Source organism: Natrix helvetica (assembly GCF_964273705.1).
Source record: "Natrix helvetica genome assembly, chromosome: 2".
NCBI classification, from domain to species: domain Eukaryota; kingdom Metazoa; phylum Chordata; class Lepidosauria; order Squamata; family Natricidae; genus Natrix; species Natrix helvetica.
In genome coordinates, this window is record NC_138552.1 from 274,091,087 (window position 1) to 274,108,190 (window position 17,104).

Sequence of the window (17,104 nt, forward strand, 5' to 3'; positions counted from 1 at the left end):
GTCTTTAGAGAAGAAGGCCCAATTAAGTTTGTCACCGTGGAAAATACTTAGAGATTTCCCATTGCAGTTCATTGTTTGGAAGGCAATGTCTCATTCGGTAATGGGCTGTGAGAATAACCTTGGAAGACAGGAGAAAGAGGGTCTGAGATATCTCTTATCTGAGTGTTGCCCTAGTTACAGCTCTTTCTCCTGTCTCCCAAGGTTAATCTCACAATCCATTGCACTTCCAGATGGGGGTTTTCAATTGATTTATCCAGTCCTGCAATCAATCACCAGATTTGTACTTAAGGAAGATGGTGATGTGCAGTTAAAAACTTTTTCTTCTTCTTCTTCTTCTGTTTCTTGTCTTGTCAGAATTCCCTGGATTCTATGCAGGTACTAATGGTTTCAGATGTGCCGAAAATGTCCTGTATTTCCCCCCTTTCCCCAACAAATCTTGATTGTTTCAGAGGCATTTGGAACAGAGAAATACTATGTTTTATATGCATTATGGAGAGCAGCCAATGAAAGAATTGGGGAAGCATTGGAGAAAAATTGAAGTGTATTGGAGAAGCAATAATGTATATTTCTCATTTCCAAACTTGCATATAATTGCTGCATCTGTATGAGCCCAGCAGAACAAGAGCAAGGTTTCCATTCCACAGCAAGGCTGTTCTTTCTGATGACTGGGAAGAAGGGAAGAAATGTCCAAGCAGTAATGGGTGTATGGAAAATATATAAATTCGACACTCTTAATGTGTCCTTCACTACAAATAGGTAAAGATAAAGGTTCCCCTCGCACATACATGCTAGTCGTTCCCGACTCTAGGGGGCAGTGCTCATCTCCGTTTCAAAGCCGAAGAGCCAGTGCTGTCCGAAGATCTCTACATGGTCATGTGGCTGCACGGAACGCTGCTACCTTCCCACCAAAGTTGGTTCCTATTTTTCTACTTCCATTTTTTAATGTGCTTTCGAACTGCTAGGTTGGCAGAAGCTGGGACTAGTAACAGGAGCTCACTCCGTTATGCGGCGCTAGGGATTCAAACTGCCAAACTGCCAACCTTTCTGATCGACAAGCTCAGCGTCTTAGCCACTGAGCCACCGCGTCCCCTTCACTACAAACAGTCCTTAACTTATAACTGCAATTGAAACCAGAATTCCATTGTTAAGCAAGGCAGTTGTTTAGTGCGTTGCGCCTGATTTTATGAACTTTTTTTGCCACAGTTATTGAAAGTAAATTACTGCAGTTCTTAAGTGAATCGTGTGGTTAAGCAAATCCCACTTCCCCCACTCACTTTGATTGTTGGTGGATTACATGACCCTGGAACAATACAATCATCATAAATACATGGCAAAGTGCCCAGATTTGGGGAGTTGAACTCAAGTCACCCCTTCCCACTCAATACGCTAATCAAAGCTGACTATAAATGGCTGATTCTTCAGACCTTACTCTTCTTTGTTACTGGGCTATCATCTTCCCATCCTAAGTGGTTAAGATTCGCTGGTGGAATTTCTTTAGTCTGAAGGGACTCTTGCTGAAAAGTTAGTTAACAAGAAGAACTTGTTGTTCCTTTGAAATCAGAAAATGGGTTTGTCTCCTGTTTCACTTGCCTTGATGGTCCCCGCACAAACTAATCCTTAAATTGAGTTCATGTACATTACTTATCTGGGACGCGGTGGCTCAGTGGCTAAGATGCTGAGCTTGTCGAAGCAGTTTGGTGGTTCAAATCCTTAGCGCCGCATAATGGAGTGAGCTCCCGTTCTGCCAACCTAGCAGTTCGAAAGCATTTAAAAAATGCAAGTAGAAAAACAGGAACCACCTTTGGTGGGAAGGTAACAGCATTCCGTGCACCTTCGGCATTTAGTCATGCCGGCCACATGACCATGGAGACATCTTCGGACAGCGTTGGCTCTTCAGCTTTGAAACGGAGATGAGCACCACCGCCTAGAGTCGGGAACGACTAGCACATATGTGCGAGGGAAACCTTTATTTAACATTTCTTACACTGTATCTGTTAATTAGCCATAAATATTTGGCTGGAAGAGGATTCCTTGCCCTTGTTCTTTGTGGCATACAGAGGAGGAGATGATGTGCATGTATTGTTCTGTAGGATAATTTGTAAAGTAGATGTGGTTAACATAGACGCATTGGGGGGCATATGTATGATGATGTGTGTCTTCTATCCATTGTCACTAATAACATGTTCAGTCTGCAATTGGGTTCCTATGTTAAAAGCAATAACCTACCCAACCTCTTTTTACTGATGTTCTTTCATTCTTTCAGAGGCTTTTGCAGAAAGGAAAGAGAAACTAGGGATCCCCCCCCCCATTCTAGTCTCTTTGCAGTCACAATGACAACGTTTCACACTGTTTCCTCTTGTCATGAGCTGCGATGGCTGATCTTTGCACATAAAGGTTTATCCCACAGTTCAGCACAGGGCTGCCTTTTAAAACCGATTCCTTTATCCTCCCCAAAAATTACTGCAAGCTTTCCTCTACCAAAGGTAGTGCTGAAAACCTTTACAAAAGCAATTACAACATATTAGAAAGTTGTGCTGCTGCTACTCAGGGGTAGAAGACATGCTTTGAATCAATGAGGTTCAGTTCCTAGCATTCCCAAGCACTAACCTCAAAGGAAAATGATTCCTTAAAAAAACTGTACCTGTTTCCTCGAAAATAAGACCTCCCTGGATAATAAGCCCAATTGGGCTTTGAGGCACATGCACTAAAATAAGCCCTCCCCCGAAAATAAGCCCTCCCCTAAAATATTTAACCACATGCGCAACCGGCCCCTGGTTGTGGCCCCTGGGAGGGGGACATGCCCTAAGTGCCCCACGTGCACCTGCCATCCAGGCAAAACAGCCTCATGGAGGCCACTCCTGCAAACCCTAGGTACCGCGCCCCTTCTCTTAGTGGTGGCCACAAAAAGAGTAGCAGTATCAGCAATGCTAGGGCTGGCAAGAATGTGCCAGGAACAGAGGCAGAACTTCTGTCTCTCCATGCAGGGGTGTCCAAACTTGGCAACTTTAAGACTTGTGGACTTCAACTCCCAGAATTCCCCAGCCAGCAGAGCTGGCTGGGGAATTCTAGGAATTGAAGTCCACAAGTCTTAAAGTTGCCAAGTTTGGACACCCCTGCCCTCTGGATCAACTGATCCGCGAAACGTGGGCTAAGGTTAAGGGGCCTCCTGTACCTCAAAAATAATAAGACCTCCCCCAAAATAAGGCCAAGACCCTGTCTTATTTTCGGGGAAACAACGGTAATAAAAATACAGTAAGAAGGATGCATAGTGAGAAAGCAGCGCCTTCTAAAGTTTATGTTGCTTATGATAGAATGCCTTGTCCCAAAAGGAAGGTACTCACTATCAGAGAAGCTGTCAACCAGATTTCCTGCAGATGCAAATTCCAGAATTGAGACCAGAGAAGGCCCTTTGGCATGTTCCACCCTTCCCTTCTGTGCCACTGCTGGGAAACGGAGACGGTCTCTCCATTGATTTTGACCAGCAGGCAAGCTCATATAGAAGGGAATAGTTGCTGAGATATCATCCACACTTTAAACTGCATCCAAAAACAAACAAACAAACTAATGCCCATGTTTGCAGGAGCTCTAATATAATTTTGCTATGCTGTGCCAAGAGGATGCATCATGAAATTAAATCTTTCAAAGATCTAGGATCTACTGGCTGGGAAATGATAATGTAATCCACCCAAAATACAGTACCCAGAAACAACAAATCAATCAATCAATCAATCAATCAATCAATCAATCAATGTCCTTGTGTGAACTCTAAGCCAACTTCTTCCATCGTGGCAGTTCCCAGTCATGCGATTGTAGTTACCCAGCCAGAATAATGAATAATGCTGAGAGTTCTGGTTGAAGCCCACTTAAGGCATTTTTTTGTCAGGGGACCATAGTGAACTTAGGCTAGTCAGCTTGTGTCTGGGCATACTAACCTGCAAGACGGACCGTCTCCCTCTGCTCCCTCAAAATCTCTTTCTGTTCCTAAGATCTGCCTTCAGCTGCAGCTCATGTTTTTTTCTTTGCGATGCAGGCCCGTGTGAGAGAGTTGGAAAACCAATGTCACAGTCACACAGAACAGTTTAACTTCCTCTCTCAGGAACTTAATCGATTTCGCCCCCAAACCGGGAAATTAGGTCTTCCATCAACGCCCTCCTTCTGTTCTTCCCTGCTGACTTCAGAGGTTGTCTTTGCTACTTGCAAGAGTTCTCCACAGCTCCCCAATGGCTTCAAGCAGAAAGGTGACCGTATGCAAGAGAACTCTTGCATGTTTCTTTGATGTTCTTGTTGACAACAGAATAATTCAGAAAGGGAAGCACCAAGTCATCTAAAAATGTTCAACATACACCTCAAACTATATACAGGTAGTCCTCGACTTACAACAGTTCATTTAGTAACCGCTTGAAGTTACAGCAGCAGCGAAAAGGTGGTTTATGACCATTTTTCACACTTACGACTGTTGCGGCATCCCCACCGTCGCATTAATAAAAATTTGGATGCTTGTCAACTGGCTCATATTTATGACGGTTGCAGTGTCCAGTGGTCACTTGATCATCCTTTGCGACTTTCTGACAGGCAAAGTCAAGGGGGAAGCCAGATTCACTTAACAACCGTGTTAGTGACTTAACAGTAGCAGTGATTCACTTAACAACTGTGGCAAGAAAGGTTGTAAAATGGGGTAAAATATACTCTGGTTTCTCTTCAGATCGTATAAATCTTTTGCCCACTTAATAAATATATCACTTAGCGATGGAAATTTTGGGCTCAATTGTGGTCGTACGTCGAGGACTATATGTATTTTATAGGGTGCTTGATGTAATGTTTGCCTTTCTCTCCCTGGTGTCTTCTAAATGTGTTGGATTGTGATTCTCAGAATTTCTTATCAAGAAGGCACCGATGGTTTGTAATCCTGGGAGTTATAGTCAAGGTGCCGTACTAGGGAAGGACGTTTTCATTATTTTAGGACAGGGGTGTCCAAACTTGGGAACTTTAAGACTTGTGGACTTCAACTCCCAGAATTCCCCAGCCAGCCATGCTGGCTGGGGAATTCTGGGAGTTGAAGTCCACAAGTCTTAAAGTTCCCAAGTTTGGACACCCCTGTTTTAGGATGATCACAGTCATAACCCGAAGTAGAAGCTGCAGCTCATACTGAACCACGGTGTTGTAGACAAAAGATCCTCCATTCAATCTACGACGTCTCCAAATAGACTCAAGAAAAGATCTTGCCTTAAAACTGAGGAGTTACTGCTGGTCAGCTTAGATGGTAGAGAACTAGAATGACCAATGATCCAATTGCGGCCACCAGCTTTGCCCTTGCCAAATCATCAGCATATTTTCACTGCTCTGCAGTGCTCCATGACTGCCTTAAATCAGACGGGGCTCCCGCCCAAGCAGCCAGAGGGAGAATAATAAAAACTGGCAGACTTGATACCCCAACCCCCTCTCCGTTCTTTCTTCAGCATGTTTGCTTCTCTGTGGCAAGGAACAAAATAGGGGGGGGGGAACTCTGTTGAGAATGCAGCAAAAGTATCCCTCAGAGCAGCCAGAGAGCAATTAACAAATTAAAAACAAAAAACAAAAGCCCAAAACCAGGGATGAGTCATGATGCAACTTGAGAAAATCCAGAAGCCTAGGAGTTCCTCCCAGTACACAAACGCTGCCAAGAGCTGTGAAATTATTGATTGGTTAAATGTATTTATATAGAATATATAAATATGTCTAGTATGTCTAGCTTAAGAGAAAGAAGGACTAAGGGAGACATGATAGCAGTGTTCCAATATCTCAGGGGTCGCCACAAAGAAGAGGGAGTCAAACTATTCTCCAAGGCACCTGAGGGTAGAACAAGAAGCAATGGGTGGAAACTAATCAAGGAGAGAAGCAACTTAGAACTGAGGAGAAATTTCCTGACAGTTAGAACAAATAATCAGTGAAACAGCTTGCCTCCAGAAGTTGTGAATGCCCCAACACTGGAAGTCTTTAAGAAGATGTTGGATAGCCATTTGTCTGGAACGGTATAGGGTTTCCTGCCTAGGCAGGGGGTTGGACTAGAAGACCTCCAAGGTCCCTTCCAACTCTGCTATTGTATTGTATTGTATTGAATATAGAATTTTTTATTGGCCAAGTGTGATTGGACACACGAGGAATTTGTCTTTGGTGCATATGCTCCCAGTGTACATAAAAACACAAGATACATTAGTCAAGAATCATAAGGTAAAACACTTAACGATAGTCATAGGGTACAAAGAAGCAATCAGGAAACAATCAATATAAATCGTAAGGATACAAGCAACAACATTACAGTCATGCAGTCATGAGTGGCAGGATATGGGTGATAGGAACGATGAGAAGACTAATAGTAACAGTAGTGCAGCCTTTACTGCATTACTATTTACTGCCCATCTGATATCCAGCAACTTTGGGCCCCTTGAAAGAAACTCCTTTACTTCCTTTGCACCAGACAAACAGCCGAAGCAATTAATTTCAGCATGAAAAGCTCTGGAAGGCTTATAGCATAATGGGCTTATGCAATCCTGGCACTGGTGTTGATTTGGGGGGGAAATTGGGCAAAGAAAAAATCCACAGTAACAAATAGTTTTCCTCTGTGTGAGGACTGCAGAAACACAAGAGGCCTCCTCCTCTAAAGGAGACTGTTTCCCTATGAATCCAGCTTGCTTCATATTGTTTTTCCCAACCTGACGGAGACTGATGGGAAAAGGGGACAACCCAGGTCACTGGCAGAATGCCTACATGCTGCTTGCCTTGCAGTTGAGTGTGATCTGTTCCCTCTCCAGCATTGGAACATCTCCACCCAGTGGAAGCTGCTTGGAAGGAAAAACACCCAGAACTGTGACTCATTCGGACACGGAACAGGAGATCTTTGCTAAAGGCATTTCATATGGACTCAAGTAGAGCTTTAAATAGCTTTATTTGTTTCTTGTTCCACCCTGAACATTTTCTCTGTGTTTACCCCACGCTTGTAATTTCTCACTCAAGCACTGCAGTATTTTAAAGGTCATGGAATTGACTTTTCTTAACCAAAACTTTTAGTAGCCATGAAGTCCTTGGATTGTTTATTAAGGATGGTCTGGATAAATTGGAGAGTCTACATTTTTCAAAACATTCAGCCGCCTCTGTGTCTATGCAGTAGATTTAAATCCATGCAGTCAATTGAAGGTTCTTTTCAGATAGAAACTTCTGAAGAGGGATATAATTCCTTCTTTCTTCGGGGTGTGTATATGTGTGTGTTGAGAGGGGTGAGGGGAGAAAGAAAAGTTTATTCAAATTTTATTCAGGTAGTCCTTGACTTATGACCACAATTGAGCCCAAAATTTCCACTGCTAAGCAAGAAAGGCCATTTTACGACCTTTCCTGCCATAGTTGCTAAGCGAATCACTGCAATTGTTAAGTTGGTTATACAATTGTTAAGTGAATTTACCTTGCTTGTCACAAAGTCAAAACAAGTGATCACATGACCCTAGGTCTAGGACATTGCAACCATCGTAAATACATGCCAGTTGCCAAGTGTCCAAATTTTGATCACTTGACTATGGGGACGGTGCAAGGGCCATGTGAGAAATAGTCAGAAATCACTTTATTTCAGTGCCGTTGTAACTTTGAAAGGCCACTAAACAAATGGTTGTAAGTCAAGGACTACCTGTATTTCAAAAAGGGAAAGTTGCTGTTGTATATCATGGTTCTTTTCTGTAATGAAACCTGAATGTTCTGTCAACTCTACGGCTTCGCTTCCCTGCCTAGCGTGATGTACTATGCTTGGTTTCAGATCCAGAAATTGTTCCTGTTTCTCCACGGAGCAGTAGAAAAGTTCAAGATGAAGAGGTGGAAAGGTTCTCCCCAGTGGCACTTCGGCTCACAGATCCTGTGGTGTCACCTGTGGCCAGAAGTCCAGATACAAGCAGTCCCCCAATTGCCTCAAAAAAAGCAATCAAGAAATTGGAAGCCCAGTCCAGCTCTTCCAGATCTGAGTCCATACACGACAACAGCCCCAAATCCTGCCCCACTCCTGAGGTCAGTAATGGATGTGTGAGGAATGGCCAGGTTTTGATTCCTGAACACAAGAGATGGTTGGGCCATCTCTCAACCCTTTCACAAAATGCACATGAGATTGACCTGTGGTGTTTTGATATTTGCAAACCTATATCCTATATAGGTTTTTAAGAAAATGTTACATAACCATTTGTCTGAAGTGGGGTTTCTTGCCTAAGTAGTGGGTTGGACTAGAAGACCTCCAAGGTCCCTTCCAACTCTTCTCTTCTCTTCTCTTCTCTTTTCTTCTCTTCTATTCTATTCTCTTCTCTTCTCTTCTATTCTATTCTATTCTATTCTATATCCCAGCATATAAGCCCAGATAAATGAATAAGACTAAACCTAGACAAAAATAATTAACAACAAGCTCTAACCTTCTGTTTCCTTCTGAGCAGATTAGAGAGAAAAATCTTCATTCTCTTCTGAAGGGGATGAATTGACATAGCAAACTGTCAAACCCTTGGATGTATTTTCCCCATTGTCAGTGGTTTGTCTTTTTGCACTTTTACTCAAAGAGATAGGGACTAGATCAGTGACTCTCATCTTGGCCACTTTAAGATGAGTGGACTTCAACTTCTAGAATTCTGGGAATTGAAGTCCACATATCTTCAAGTGCCTAGGATTGAGAAACAATGGTCTCAACAAATATATGTAGGCCTCAACTTATGAAGGTAATGGAGTCCGGTATTTCTGTGGTAAATCATGAGTTGTAAGTTGAGGCACCCATGTGACTGACCTGATTTTATGCCCTTTTTTTGCAGTGGTTGTCAATGCCATGGTCATTAAGCAAGTCAATGCATTACTATGGGCATTGTTTTTGCTGGAAATATCATAAACCAGGCTGTGTGACCCCAGGATGCTGCAATGTGTTGTAAAGATGAACCAGTAGCCAAGTGTCTGAAATGTGGTTATGTGACCACAGGGGGGCACACGGCCATTAGAACTCCAGAACCGGGTCATCAGTATCTTTGAGGGTGTGTGTGTGTTATCATAATGTCAAATAGTCACTAAGTGAGCACTTGTTAAGTAAGGACTACCTGTAAAGCCCTCCTCTTTTGCAGGACATACAAAACCTCAGTGCTTAATTGTTCATCTCCCTGCTGCTCCCCCATGGCTCATCTATTTTAGAGAGAACATCTGGTAGGAAATGGAAATCCCCCCATCCATGGAAACAGCAGAGTTGCAAGCCCTGATCAGAATGATCACCAGGGGCTCAACTTTCACCAAAATCAGGAGTGTTCTTTCAGTTACTAACATTATTAACCAAGTGCTTGTTTCTCTAGAAAGGGAAAATAATTAAGGGAGCAGTGAGTCAGCAAATAAACAATAAGGGTCCAACTGGAATATTCTGAGAGTTATATTAAACTGGAGAAAATGTGGCAGGGGGTGGATCACTTTATTATAATGTTTCTATTTATTGTGTATTTATTCCATCTATATGGTCTACCGTACCAACACAATAAATAGTATCTTCAGCAATAATAACAAAAATTGTTGTGAGCCACTTAGAGTTGTTTTGGAATTGGGAAGCACCTGAATCAAATAAATTAAAATAAATAAAAAACAAAAGGTCTAATTAAAAAGCAAATTTAAAAATTTACAGCCTAATTAAAACACAATTATTATTGGTTTTTTTTTAACTATCACCCAACTCAGCAGCATATCTCTAGAGAAGAGAGGTTTAGATAAGAAAGATTTTGCTTACTGGCAGAAAAATATCAGAAATGAAATTACTTGACTGTATTCTAGGTTTGCATAATACACTGAGCTGTAAAATAACCGAGTGGGTTGAGTTTTTACAACATGTTAAATCGTTAAAACGAACAGTTCGTTAAAATGAAGTTTGCCGTTAAGCTTTTATTTGCCTTAATTAAGCATCTTCTGCAAATACAGCCATTTCATCATTTTCTACGTGTCCTTAGGTGGATACAGCCAGTGAAATGGAAGAATTGGACATTGACAGCATCTCATTGGTACCTGAGCAGGAAAGCCATGATCCAGTAAAACTTCAGGTCTTCTTGGCTCGATATAGGTAGGGTTGTACAATGAAACCAACTGATATATTAGCTATTAAGAATGCAAATGACATGTAGCAAATATTAGATTTTATGTGATGTAACGGGAAAATTATTGCATCTAGAGACTGATGGAGTTGCATTTGGCAAGGAAAGGAAATGAACATTTGCAAGTTATACATGGGAAGAGAGACTCTGGCTAAGCTAAGAATAAGACTAAGTGGATGAATTTGTGTATCTTGATAGAACGTCTTCAAAAATGGATGGAGAAAATGTGTTAATTAAGAATTGTATATGATAAAACAAGCACACGGTCCAAATAGCTGTTGAATCAGTATGGACTGAATATAAAAATGAGCATCTAATATGAAATGATGTTATATATTGAGATGGCTTAGTCATACCAAGAGAATGAAGAGTGAATTGCAAAATAAATGAAGAAAGTGAAGAATGGGAAGTGGATGATGTCACAGTTGATGGAATTGATGAAATCCTCAAAAACAGAAAGATGACAGAATTATAAGAAAAAAGAAATATATGGAAATGATGGAGACAAGAATGGTTTGCAAAATAGAAAAAAAGCATAGGAATATGACATAAATGTTATATTATAGGTTTAATTAGGCTTCCTTTCCTCTTATCTCCTCTCTTTAGCTTCTTATCTATCTATCTATCTATCTATCTATCTATCTATCTATCTATCTATCTATCATCTATCATCTATCATCTATCATCTCTATTATGTGTAATGTTTTACCCTTAAAGACGTTAGCATGGAGGAAGGAATATGCATGCTTAGTTTTTCTCAAGTTTTTCCTATTCACCAGGTTTATTTCAAAGCAGGAATGAATGTCATCCAAATCATATTGGTCAATGATTATGAAAATATCATCCATTCAGTTCAAAATATCACTCAGCTTACGTTCTAATGACAACGGAGGTATTTGATCTGCAGATTCGTATTGGCAGACTTCATCTTGGATTGTAGAAACTGAAATATGTAGATTAGATCTATTCTCATGCAGCAGAGAATAGCTGCTCTTTTTCATTCTTCACTTAGATCTTTGTTGTTTTGTTTTGAGCTAGAGTACTGTGGCCACTCTGTGAATAATAAATAGGGACGACAGACCAGAAAATGCTTCAGAAGAAATTTTCATATCTGCTGCTCTCTAACTCCCAACATATTTATATGAATTTGGTTTAGGTATTAATCTGGCAATCATAAGGTTGCCAAATTTTTGGAAATCTGACCTTCTTTCTGAAGGTGTGTTTGGAATTCTCCTTTTGTTCCCATTTTCATTTTCACATTTTGTGCAAAACTCTTCCATGCAGAGTTTGTCTTGAATTTCAGTTTTGTCACTTAGTGTTTTCTCCTCTTTTCAGAATCACAATTCTCATCAGTAACATAGCACGATAAACCAGGCTAGATTCCTAACCTGTAATATTTTTATCACTGCACAAACATATGCACTTCAATTATTAAATCCTGCACAAAAATAATCACAGGAACCCATATATATAAGTCCACCAAGTCTGCGCTTTTAATTTAGGTTTAGGATTTTTTTAAATATATAGCTGTATATAGAAGCAATTGTGAAAGGAGAAAAAATACAAATGAGTTGCAATGGAACTGTAAAGCAATCTGCACAAACTCTCATTTTTGAAATTAATGTTAGATATTCCCTTAATTTAAAATGATCATTACAAGAGAGACCCAAAGGTGCTTTTTCAAAAGGCAACTGGACCTTCTTTGTTTTTGCTTGAAGATGTTTCACTTCTCATCCAAGAAACTTCTTCAGTTCTTCTTCAGTTCTTCAAGCAAAAACAGAGACAGTCCAGTTGCCTTTTGAAAAAGCACCTTTGGGACAACCATGACCTGGATGACTTGAGAATCTCCATAGACAATTACAAGAGAGATTGCATAGAATGGAAAACCCAAAGCAATACTGCAGGATCATATGGCAAAAACTCTTTATCTTTGGTATTGAATTTTGCATGTCCTATTTGCTTGTATACCTTTGCAGACAGTTTCCCTGCCACCCTCACTTAAAAAGCAGATTCAGATGGTGGCCAAATTCCTTCTTGGCCTATCAGACTTCAAAAAGTTGTTCTTACATTCATTTCAGTTACAATCCTTTTGATGGCCCCAATGAGAATCCTGAGGCTGAACTACCACTTACAGCTGGCGAGTATATTTACGTTTATGGAGAAATGGATGAAGATGGCTTTTTTGAAGGTATGCTATAAGATGTATGAAAAAATGGAGTTGTAAAGTATAGAACAACGTATCAAAATAGTCTTGTATATGGGAGTGGAAGTCTTTAATAGATTTAAATTTTGTTAATATTATTACTGCTAATAAAAAACCTGGGAGGTCAGGTGTTTTTAACAGGAATTCAGCCATCAGCAGGAGATGGGCTAATCCAAAGAATAGGAGATGATCATATAACCAATGGTTTTCTTATACCCTGTAGAAACCTTGAATGTAAAAAAGTAAGAAAACTGACTTTTCAAAGATTTTACAGTTAAAATTATTCAATTTTCCTTTTCAGATTGGTTTTTCAGTTCAATTCAATGTTACTATTAATTTTTTCAATTATTCTTACTGTAAGGAACATTTTTAAATATCAGTTTTACCTACTGTAAGCCTCAGCTGCATCTGAGCTGCTTACACTAATAAAATCAGCACAATGAAAGAGACCTGATGTGGTATAGTGATTAAGATGTCACTTGGAGTAGGGAGATCCACACTGTAGTCCAACTACAGTCATGGAAGTCACGGGATAACTTTGGGCCTGTCATTCCCAGCCCTACGGTATTTACCAATCATATACTTTTAATATCTCTATATGCTGGGCTGTCATTTATGGCTATTCTTCAACAACCAGAAATATAAGAACTTAAAGTCTGGTTAGATCACCTTAAAGATCCAGTCTTCCATCTTGCAGAGGGGAGACATATCTAAATCAGAAGAAATGTTTTGGAAATATATTTTAAATGGTCTGTGTTGAATAGAATAGAATAGAATACAGTAGGGTAGGGTAGGGTACAGTAGGGTAGGATAGGGTAGGGTACAGTAGGGTAGGATAGGGAGGATAGGGTAAGGTACAGTAGGGTAGTATAGGATAGGATACGGTAGGGTAGTATAGGATAGGACAGGACAGAATAGAACTTTATTGTCACTTGAATGCACACTAATTGTCATACATTAAAATGAAATGTCATTACATACCACTTTCAAAGGTTCACCACCTCTAAATATACCAGATAGTTATGTATACACTACATAAACAGGATGCTGGGGTGGGGTTAGAGCGATTTCATCTGAGGCCACAGGTCTTCTGATCTCTCGTGTTGTTAAATTCATCTTCAGGGGAGCTGATGGATGGCCGGAGAGGCCTTGTCCCTTCCAACTTTGTGGAGCGACTTGCAGATGATGACCTGGTTACTTTCTTGCCTCAGGAACTCCATGATCTCTCCCAAAGCTCCCCTCTTGAGCGGAGTTTTCTCAGCATAAGCATCAGCAGTGGAGAGAGAAGTGATTATTCATTGGAGGAGCTCAATGCCAGCACAGCTCCCTCTAGGCTAGAAGGGGACCAAGGAGAAGGAGGTATTTCCATTGCAGTGCCTTATCCCAGAAAGGTGACTCTAATCAAACAGTTTGCCTCTAGCCTCTTGGTGACATGGGATCCACCACTGGTGCCTAATGGAAGCTGCTTGGATGTCCAGAGCTACAATGTCTTTGTGGATGCTGAACTCCGGGAAAACGTGAAGGCCAGTTCCCAGATGAAGGCCATGATTGACAGACTGGACTTGAAAAGAAAAGCCTATCGTGTCTCCATACAGAGTGTTTCTGAGAAAGGGAGCTCAGACAGACTGCAGTGCACATTCCTGGTGGGATGTGGTTTTGTCTTAGCTCCAAGCCAGCTCCAAGTGCGGAGTATCAAGGCCACTTCCGTGGAGCTCTCCTGGATGTCAAGCAACAGCAACTTCCCACATACCATATACCTCAACGGGGGAGCATGTGATATAGTGAAGGCTGGAATATATTGGTACACTTTTCACAACCTGAATCCAAACACTTCCTACATTGCCTCAGTTGAAATCCAGCCTCAACAGACTTTCTGGAAACCGTTCCCAGAGGTGGAAGAGCAGGTCTTGTCCACAGAGATCCAGTTCACGACATCTTCAGCAGGTAAGTGAAGCTTTTAGAGATTGTGGAGAATTGGACGCAGTATTCCAACTGTGGCCTCACTAATGCAGTATAAACAGGGGCGGGCTGCTATGGGTTCGCCCATGTTTGGGAGAACCCATAGCTAATGTTATGGCCGATTCGGAGAACCACCAAATCCCACCCCTGGCTGTCCCTGCCCACCCTCCCACCTCCCACCTGCCCCTCCCCTCCCAGGAGTCTCAACAGGAGTCTCAACACGGCTTGTTTTGGATGCGAGGTAAGTGCAGGGCCCACGTGGAGGCTTGGGGAGGGGGAAAAACGGGCCTCCTGAAGTTTTGGAAGGCCAGAAACAGACTCATAGGGGAGGCAGTTTTCGCCCTCCCAGAGGCTTGAGGAAAGTCTCCAAAGCCTGGGGAAGTTGAAAACACCCCCACCCACCCCCACTTTAGTGCAGAGGCCGACTAGACCACGCCCACCCAGCAACCGGGCAGAGAAACCATTGCTGAAATTTTTGAAGCCCACCCCGATAACATTATCACTGTTCAATGGTTCTGAGATCACATCTGCCAGCTCTCCTTCAGAATCCTACGATGTAAACCATCCAATCCTGGCAATTTGAATTCATCTTGATTGGATAGGTGTTCTCTTGTCAGTTTCTTGCCTATTTTGATCTGCATTCCGGCTTCGTCTCCCATGGTGTTGCTTTTGGTAGGTTGGACTAACAACAATAACACAATTCTAAAGGAGGAGACATAAAAACACCCCGTTGATGACCTCAGTTTTGTGCTATTCATAGATTGAGCAGTTTCTTGCATTCTATTGATTTGCTGGGTATTTTTGTAAATCTGCTTGTTGCTAAATTTCTGGCTGTAACTATAATCCTGTTTGTGGCTTCTGCTATAAGGATACTGAGGATCAAACCTTGAACATGTTTATCATGTTCATTGCTTTGAAGTACTGATTCCTGAGATACCATGCACTAATTACAATTGGCAAGTGATTAGATGGAAATATTTTGTTTAAAGCTCTAAAAACTGCTTTGAGCGCTGAAGTCCATTACTTGAAAGACTACTAAAAACACTCTTGTTTCCATCCCTTCAATATCCTCCCTCTAAGCCCTTTTTCTTTAGCCTCATTTCCCCCTCCTTTCACAGGGACCTCTGCTTGAGCAGGGGGTTGGACTAGAAGACCTCCAAGTCCCTTCCAATTTTGTTATTCTGTTACTCTGAGAGGTATTCTTTTCCTTAGTCCTCCAGTCTTAGGGATTTTAGGTCAAGCTTCCTATAATCTTTTTGAACCAAATCGATTTTTACCATTCTGCTGTTTTTGCAGAAGAAATAGCCAATGACTCTTTCTTCAGGGTCTCCAGATGCTCCGCTGGATGTCCGAGTGGATCCTGGCCCCACATCTGGTATTCTGGTCATCAGCTGGTTGCCAGTCACCATTGATGCTGAAGGATCATCCAATGGAGTGCGTGTCACTGGCTATGCAGTGTATGCTGATGGACAAAAGGTACCAAGTTGTTTTGGGCATGGCTGGAAGAAAATTAGGACAGTATCATTTTTACCCATGATAAACTGAGCATGGAGGTAATAGAATCTAATAGTGGCAGGATTTTCTCAAGAACTCAGTTTGATATTCTTTTTATGCTATAAGACAGCGATGGCGAACCTTTTTTGGCTCGCGTGCCAGAAGTGGGGGGAGCGCAGGGGGGTCGTGTGCAGGCGTGCCGCACCCATAATGCAATGCGCGACCCCCCAGTGCGCATGTGCGCACAACGCGCGACCCCCCATTTTTACATGCTTTTTTCGCCCTCCCCAGGCTCCAGAGGCTTTATAGGAGCCTGTGGAGGGTGAAAAGAGCCTCCCCCACCTCCCCCGGAGGCCCTCCGGAGGCTTCAGGGACCGTCCGGAGGCTTCCCTGATGCCTTCGGAACGCTTAAAACGACCCTCTGAGCAACCCGGAAGTGACTTCCGGTTTGCTCGTAGGGTCGTTTTAAACGCTCCATAGGCTTCAGGGAAGCCTCCGGACGGTCCCTGAAGCCTCCGGGGGGCGGGGGAGGCTCTTTTCGCCCTCCCCAGGCTCCTATAAAGCCTCTGGAGCCTGGGGAAGGCAAAAAATAGCTTTTAAAAAAGTCAACTCAGCTGGGCAGTGCGCGCATGCGTACTGGCCAGCTGACAGGGCAGTGCCTCGCGTGCCCTGACAAATGGCTCCGCGTGCCACTTGTGGCACGCGTGCCATAGGTTCGCCATCACTGCTATAAGATTTAAAACATGTATCTTCCCACCTTACACTTCAATCCATCATTCTTTATCTATTAGATTTGATTCTGAATATAGGTAGTTCTTAACTTACAACCACAATTCCCTCGCTAATCAAGGCAGTCATTAAGTGAATCATCACATGACTGCTTTTATGACCTTTTTCTCCCACAGTCATTAAGACAATCACATGGTTGCTAAGTGGCTGCCCCAGTTGACTTTGCTTGTCATAAGTGGTCTGGGAAGATCACAAATGACAATCAGTCAATCAGAATCAATCAACCAATCAATCAATCAGAATAGAGCTGGACGGGATCCCGTGACCCTGGGATGCTGCAACAATCCTAATACATGCTTCTATCCATGTCTGTATTGCAGTTGTGACTGTGGGGATGCTGTATTGGTTGTGTGAGGTTGTAAGTCACATTTTTCATCTGAGTCATAACTTCAAACGGTCACTAAATGAATGGTTGTAAGTCAAGGACTGTTTGTAGAGTTCTTCATTGTACATTCTTTTAGCACACAGAATACACAGCTCTGATGGTTTGTCTTATGCACTAATGCTTTATTAAAAGGCTCACCGTTTGTCTTAAAGATCTTTGTACTATTGCTTT

General features: G+C 42.0%; 2 protein-coding genes across 6 annotated transcripts in view; both read left to right on the forward strand.

The window, feature by feature from the left end:
* TSPOAP1 (TSPO associated protein 1) overlaps positions 1-17,104 on the forward strand; it is an 84,253-nt gene that overhangs the window by 35,134 nt on the left and 32,015 nt on the right. For all 5 annotated transcript variants that reach the window (XM_081942393.1, XM_081942394.1, XM_081942395.1 and 2 more), the window contains 7 exons: positions 355-375; positions 4,031-4,238; positions 7,778-8,022; positions 9,963-10,072; positions 12,182-12,291; positions 13,429-14,250; positions 15,590-15,741. In XM_081942393.1, coding sequence (XP_081798519.1) covers positions 355-375; positions 4,031-4,238; positions 7,778-8,022; positions 9,963-10,072; positions 12,182-12,291; positions 13,429-14,250; positions 15,590-15,741 — 1,668 coding nt within the window. The remainder of the gene's footprint in view (positions 1-354; positions 376-4,030; positions 4,239-7,777; positions 8,023-9,962; positions 10,073-12,181; positions 12,292-13,428; positions 14,251-15,589; positions 15,742-17,104) is intronic.
* Positions 1-17,104, forward strand: part of LOC309386717 (protein NipSnap homolog 2-like) — a 291,445-nt gene that overhangs the window by 2,749 nt on the left and 271,592 nt on the right. The window lies entirely within an intron of this gene.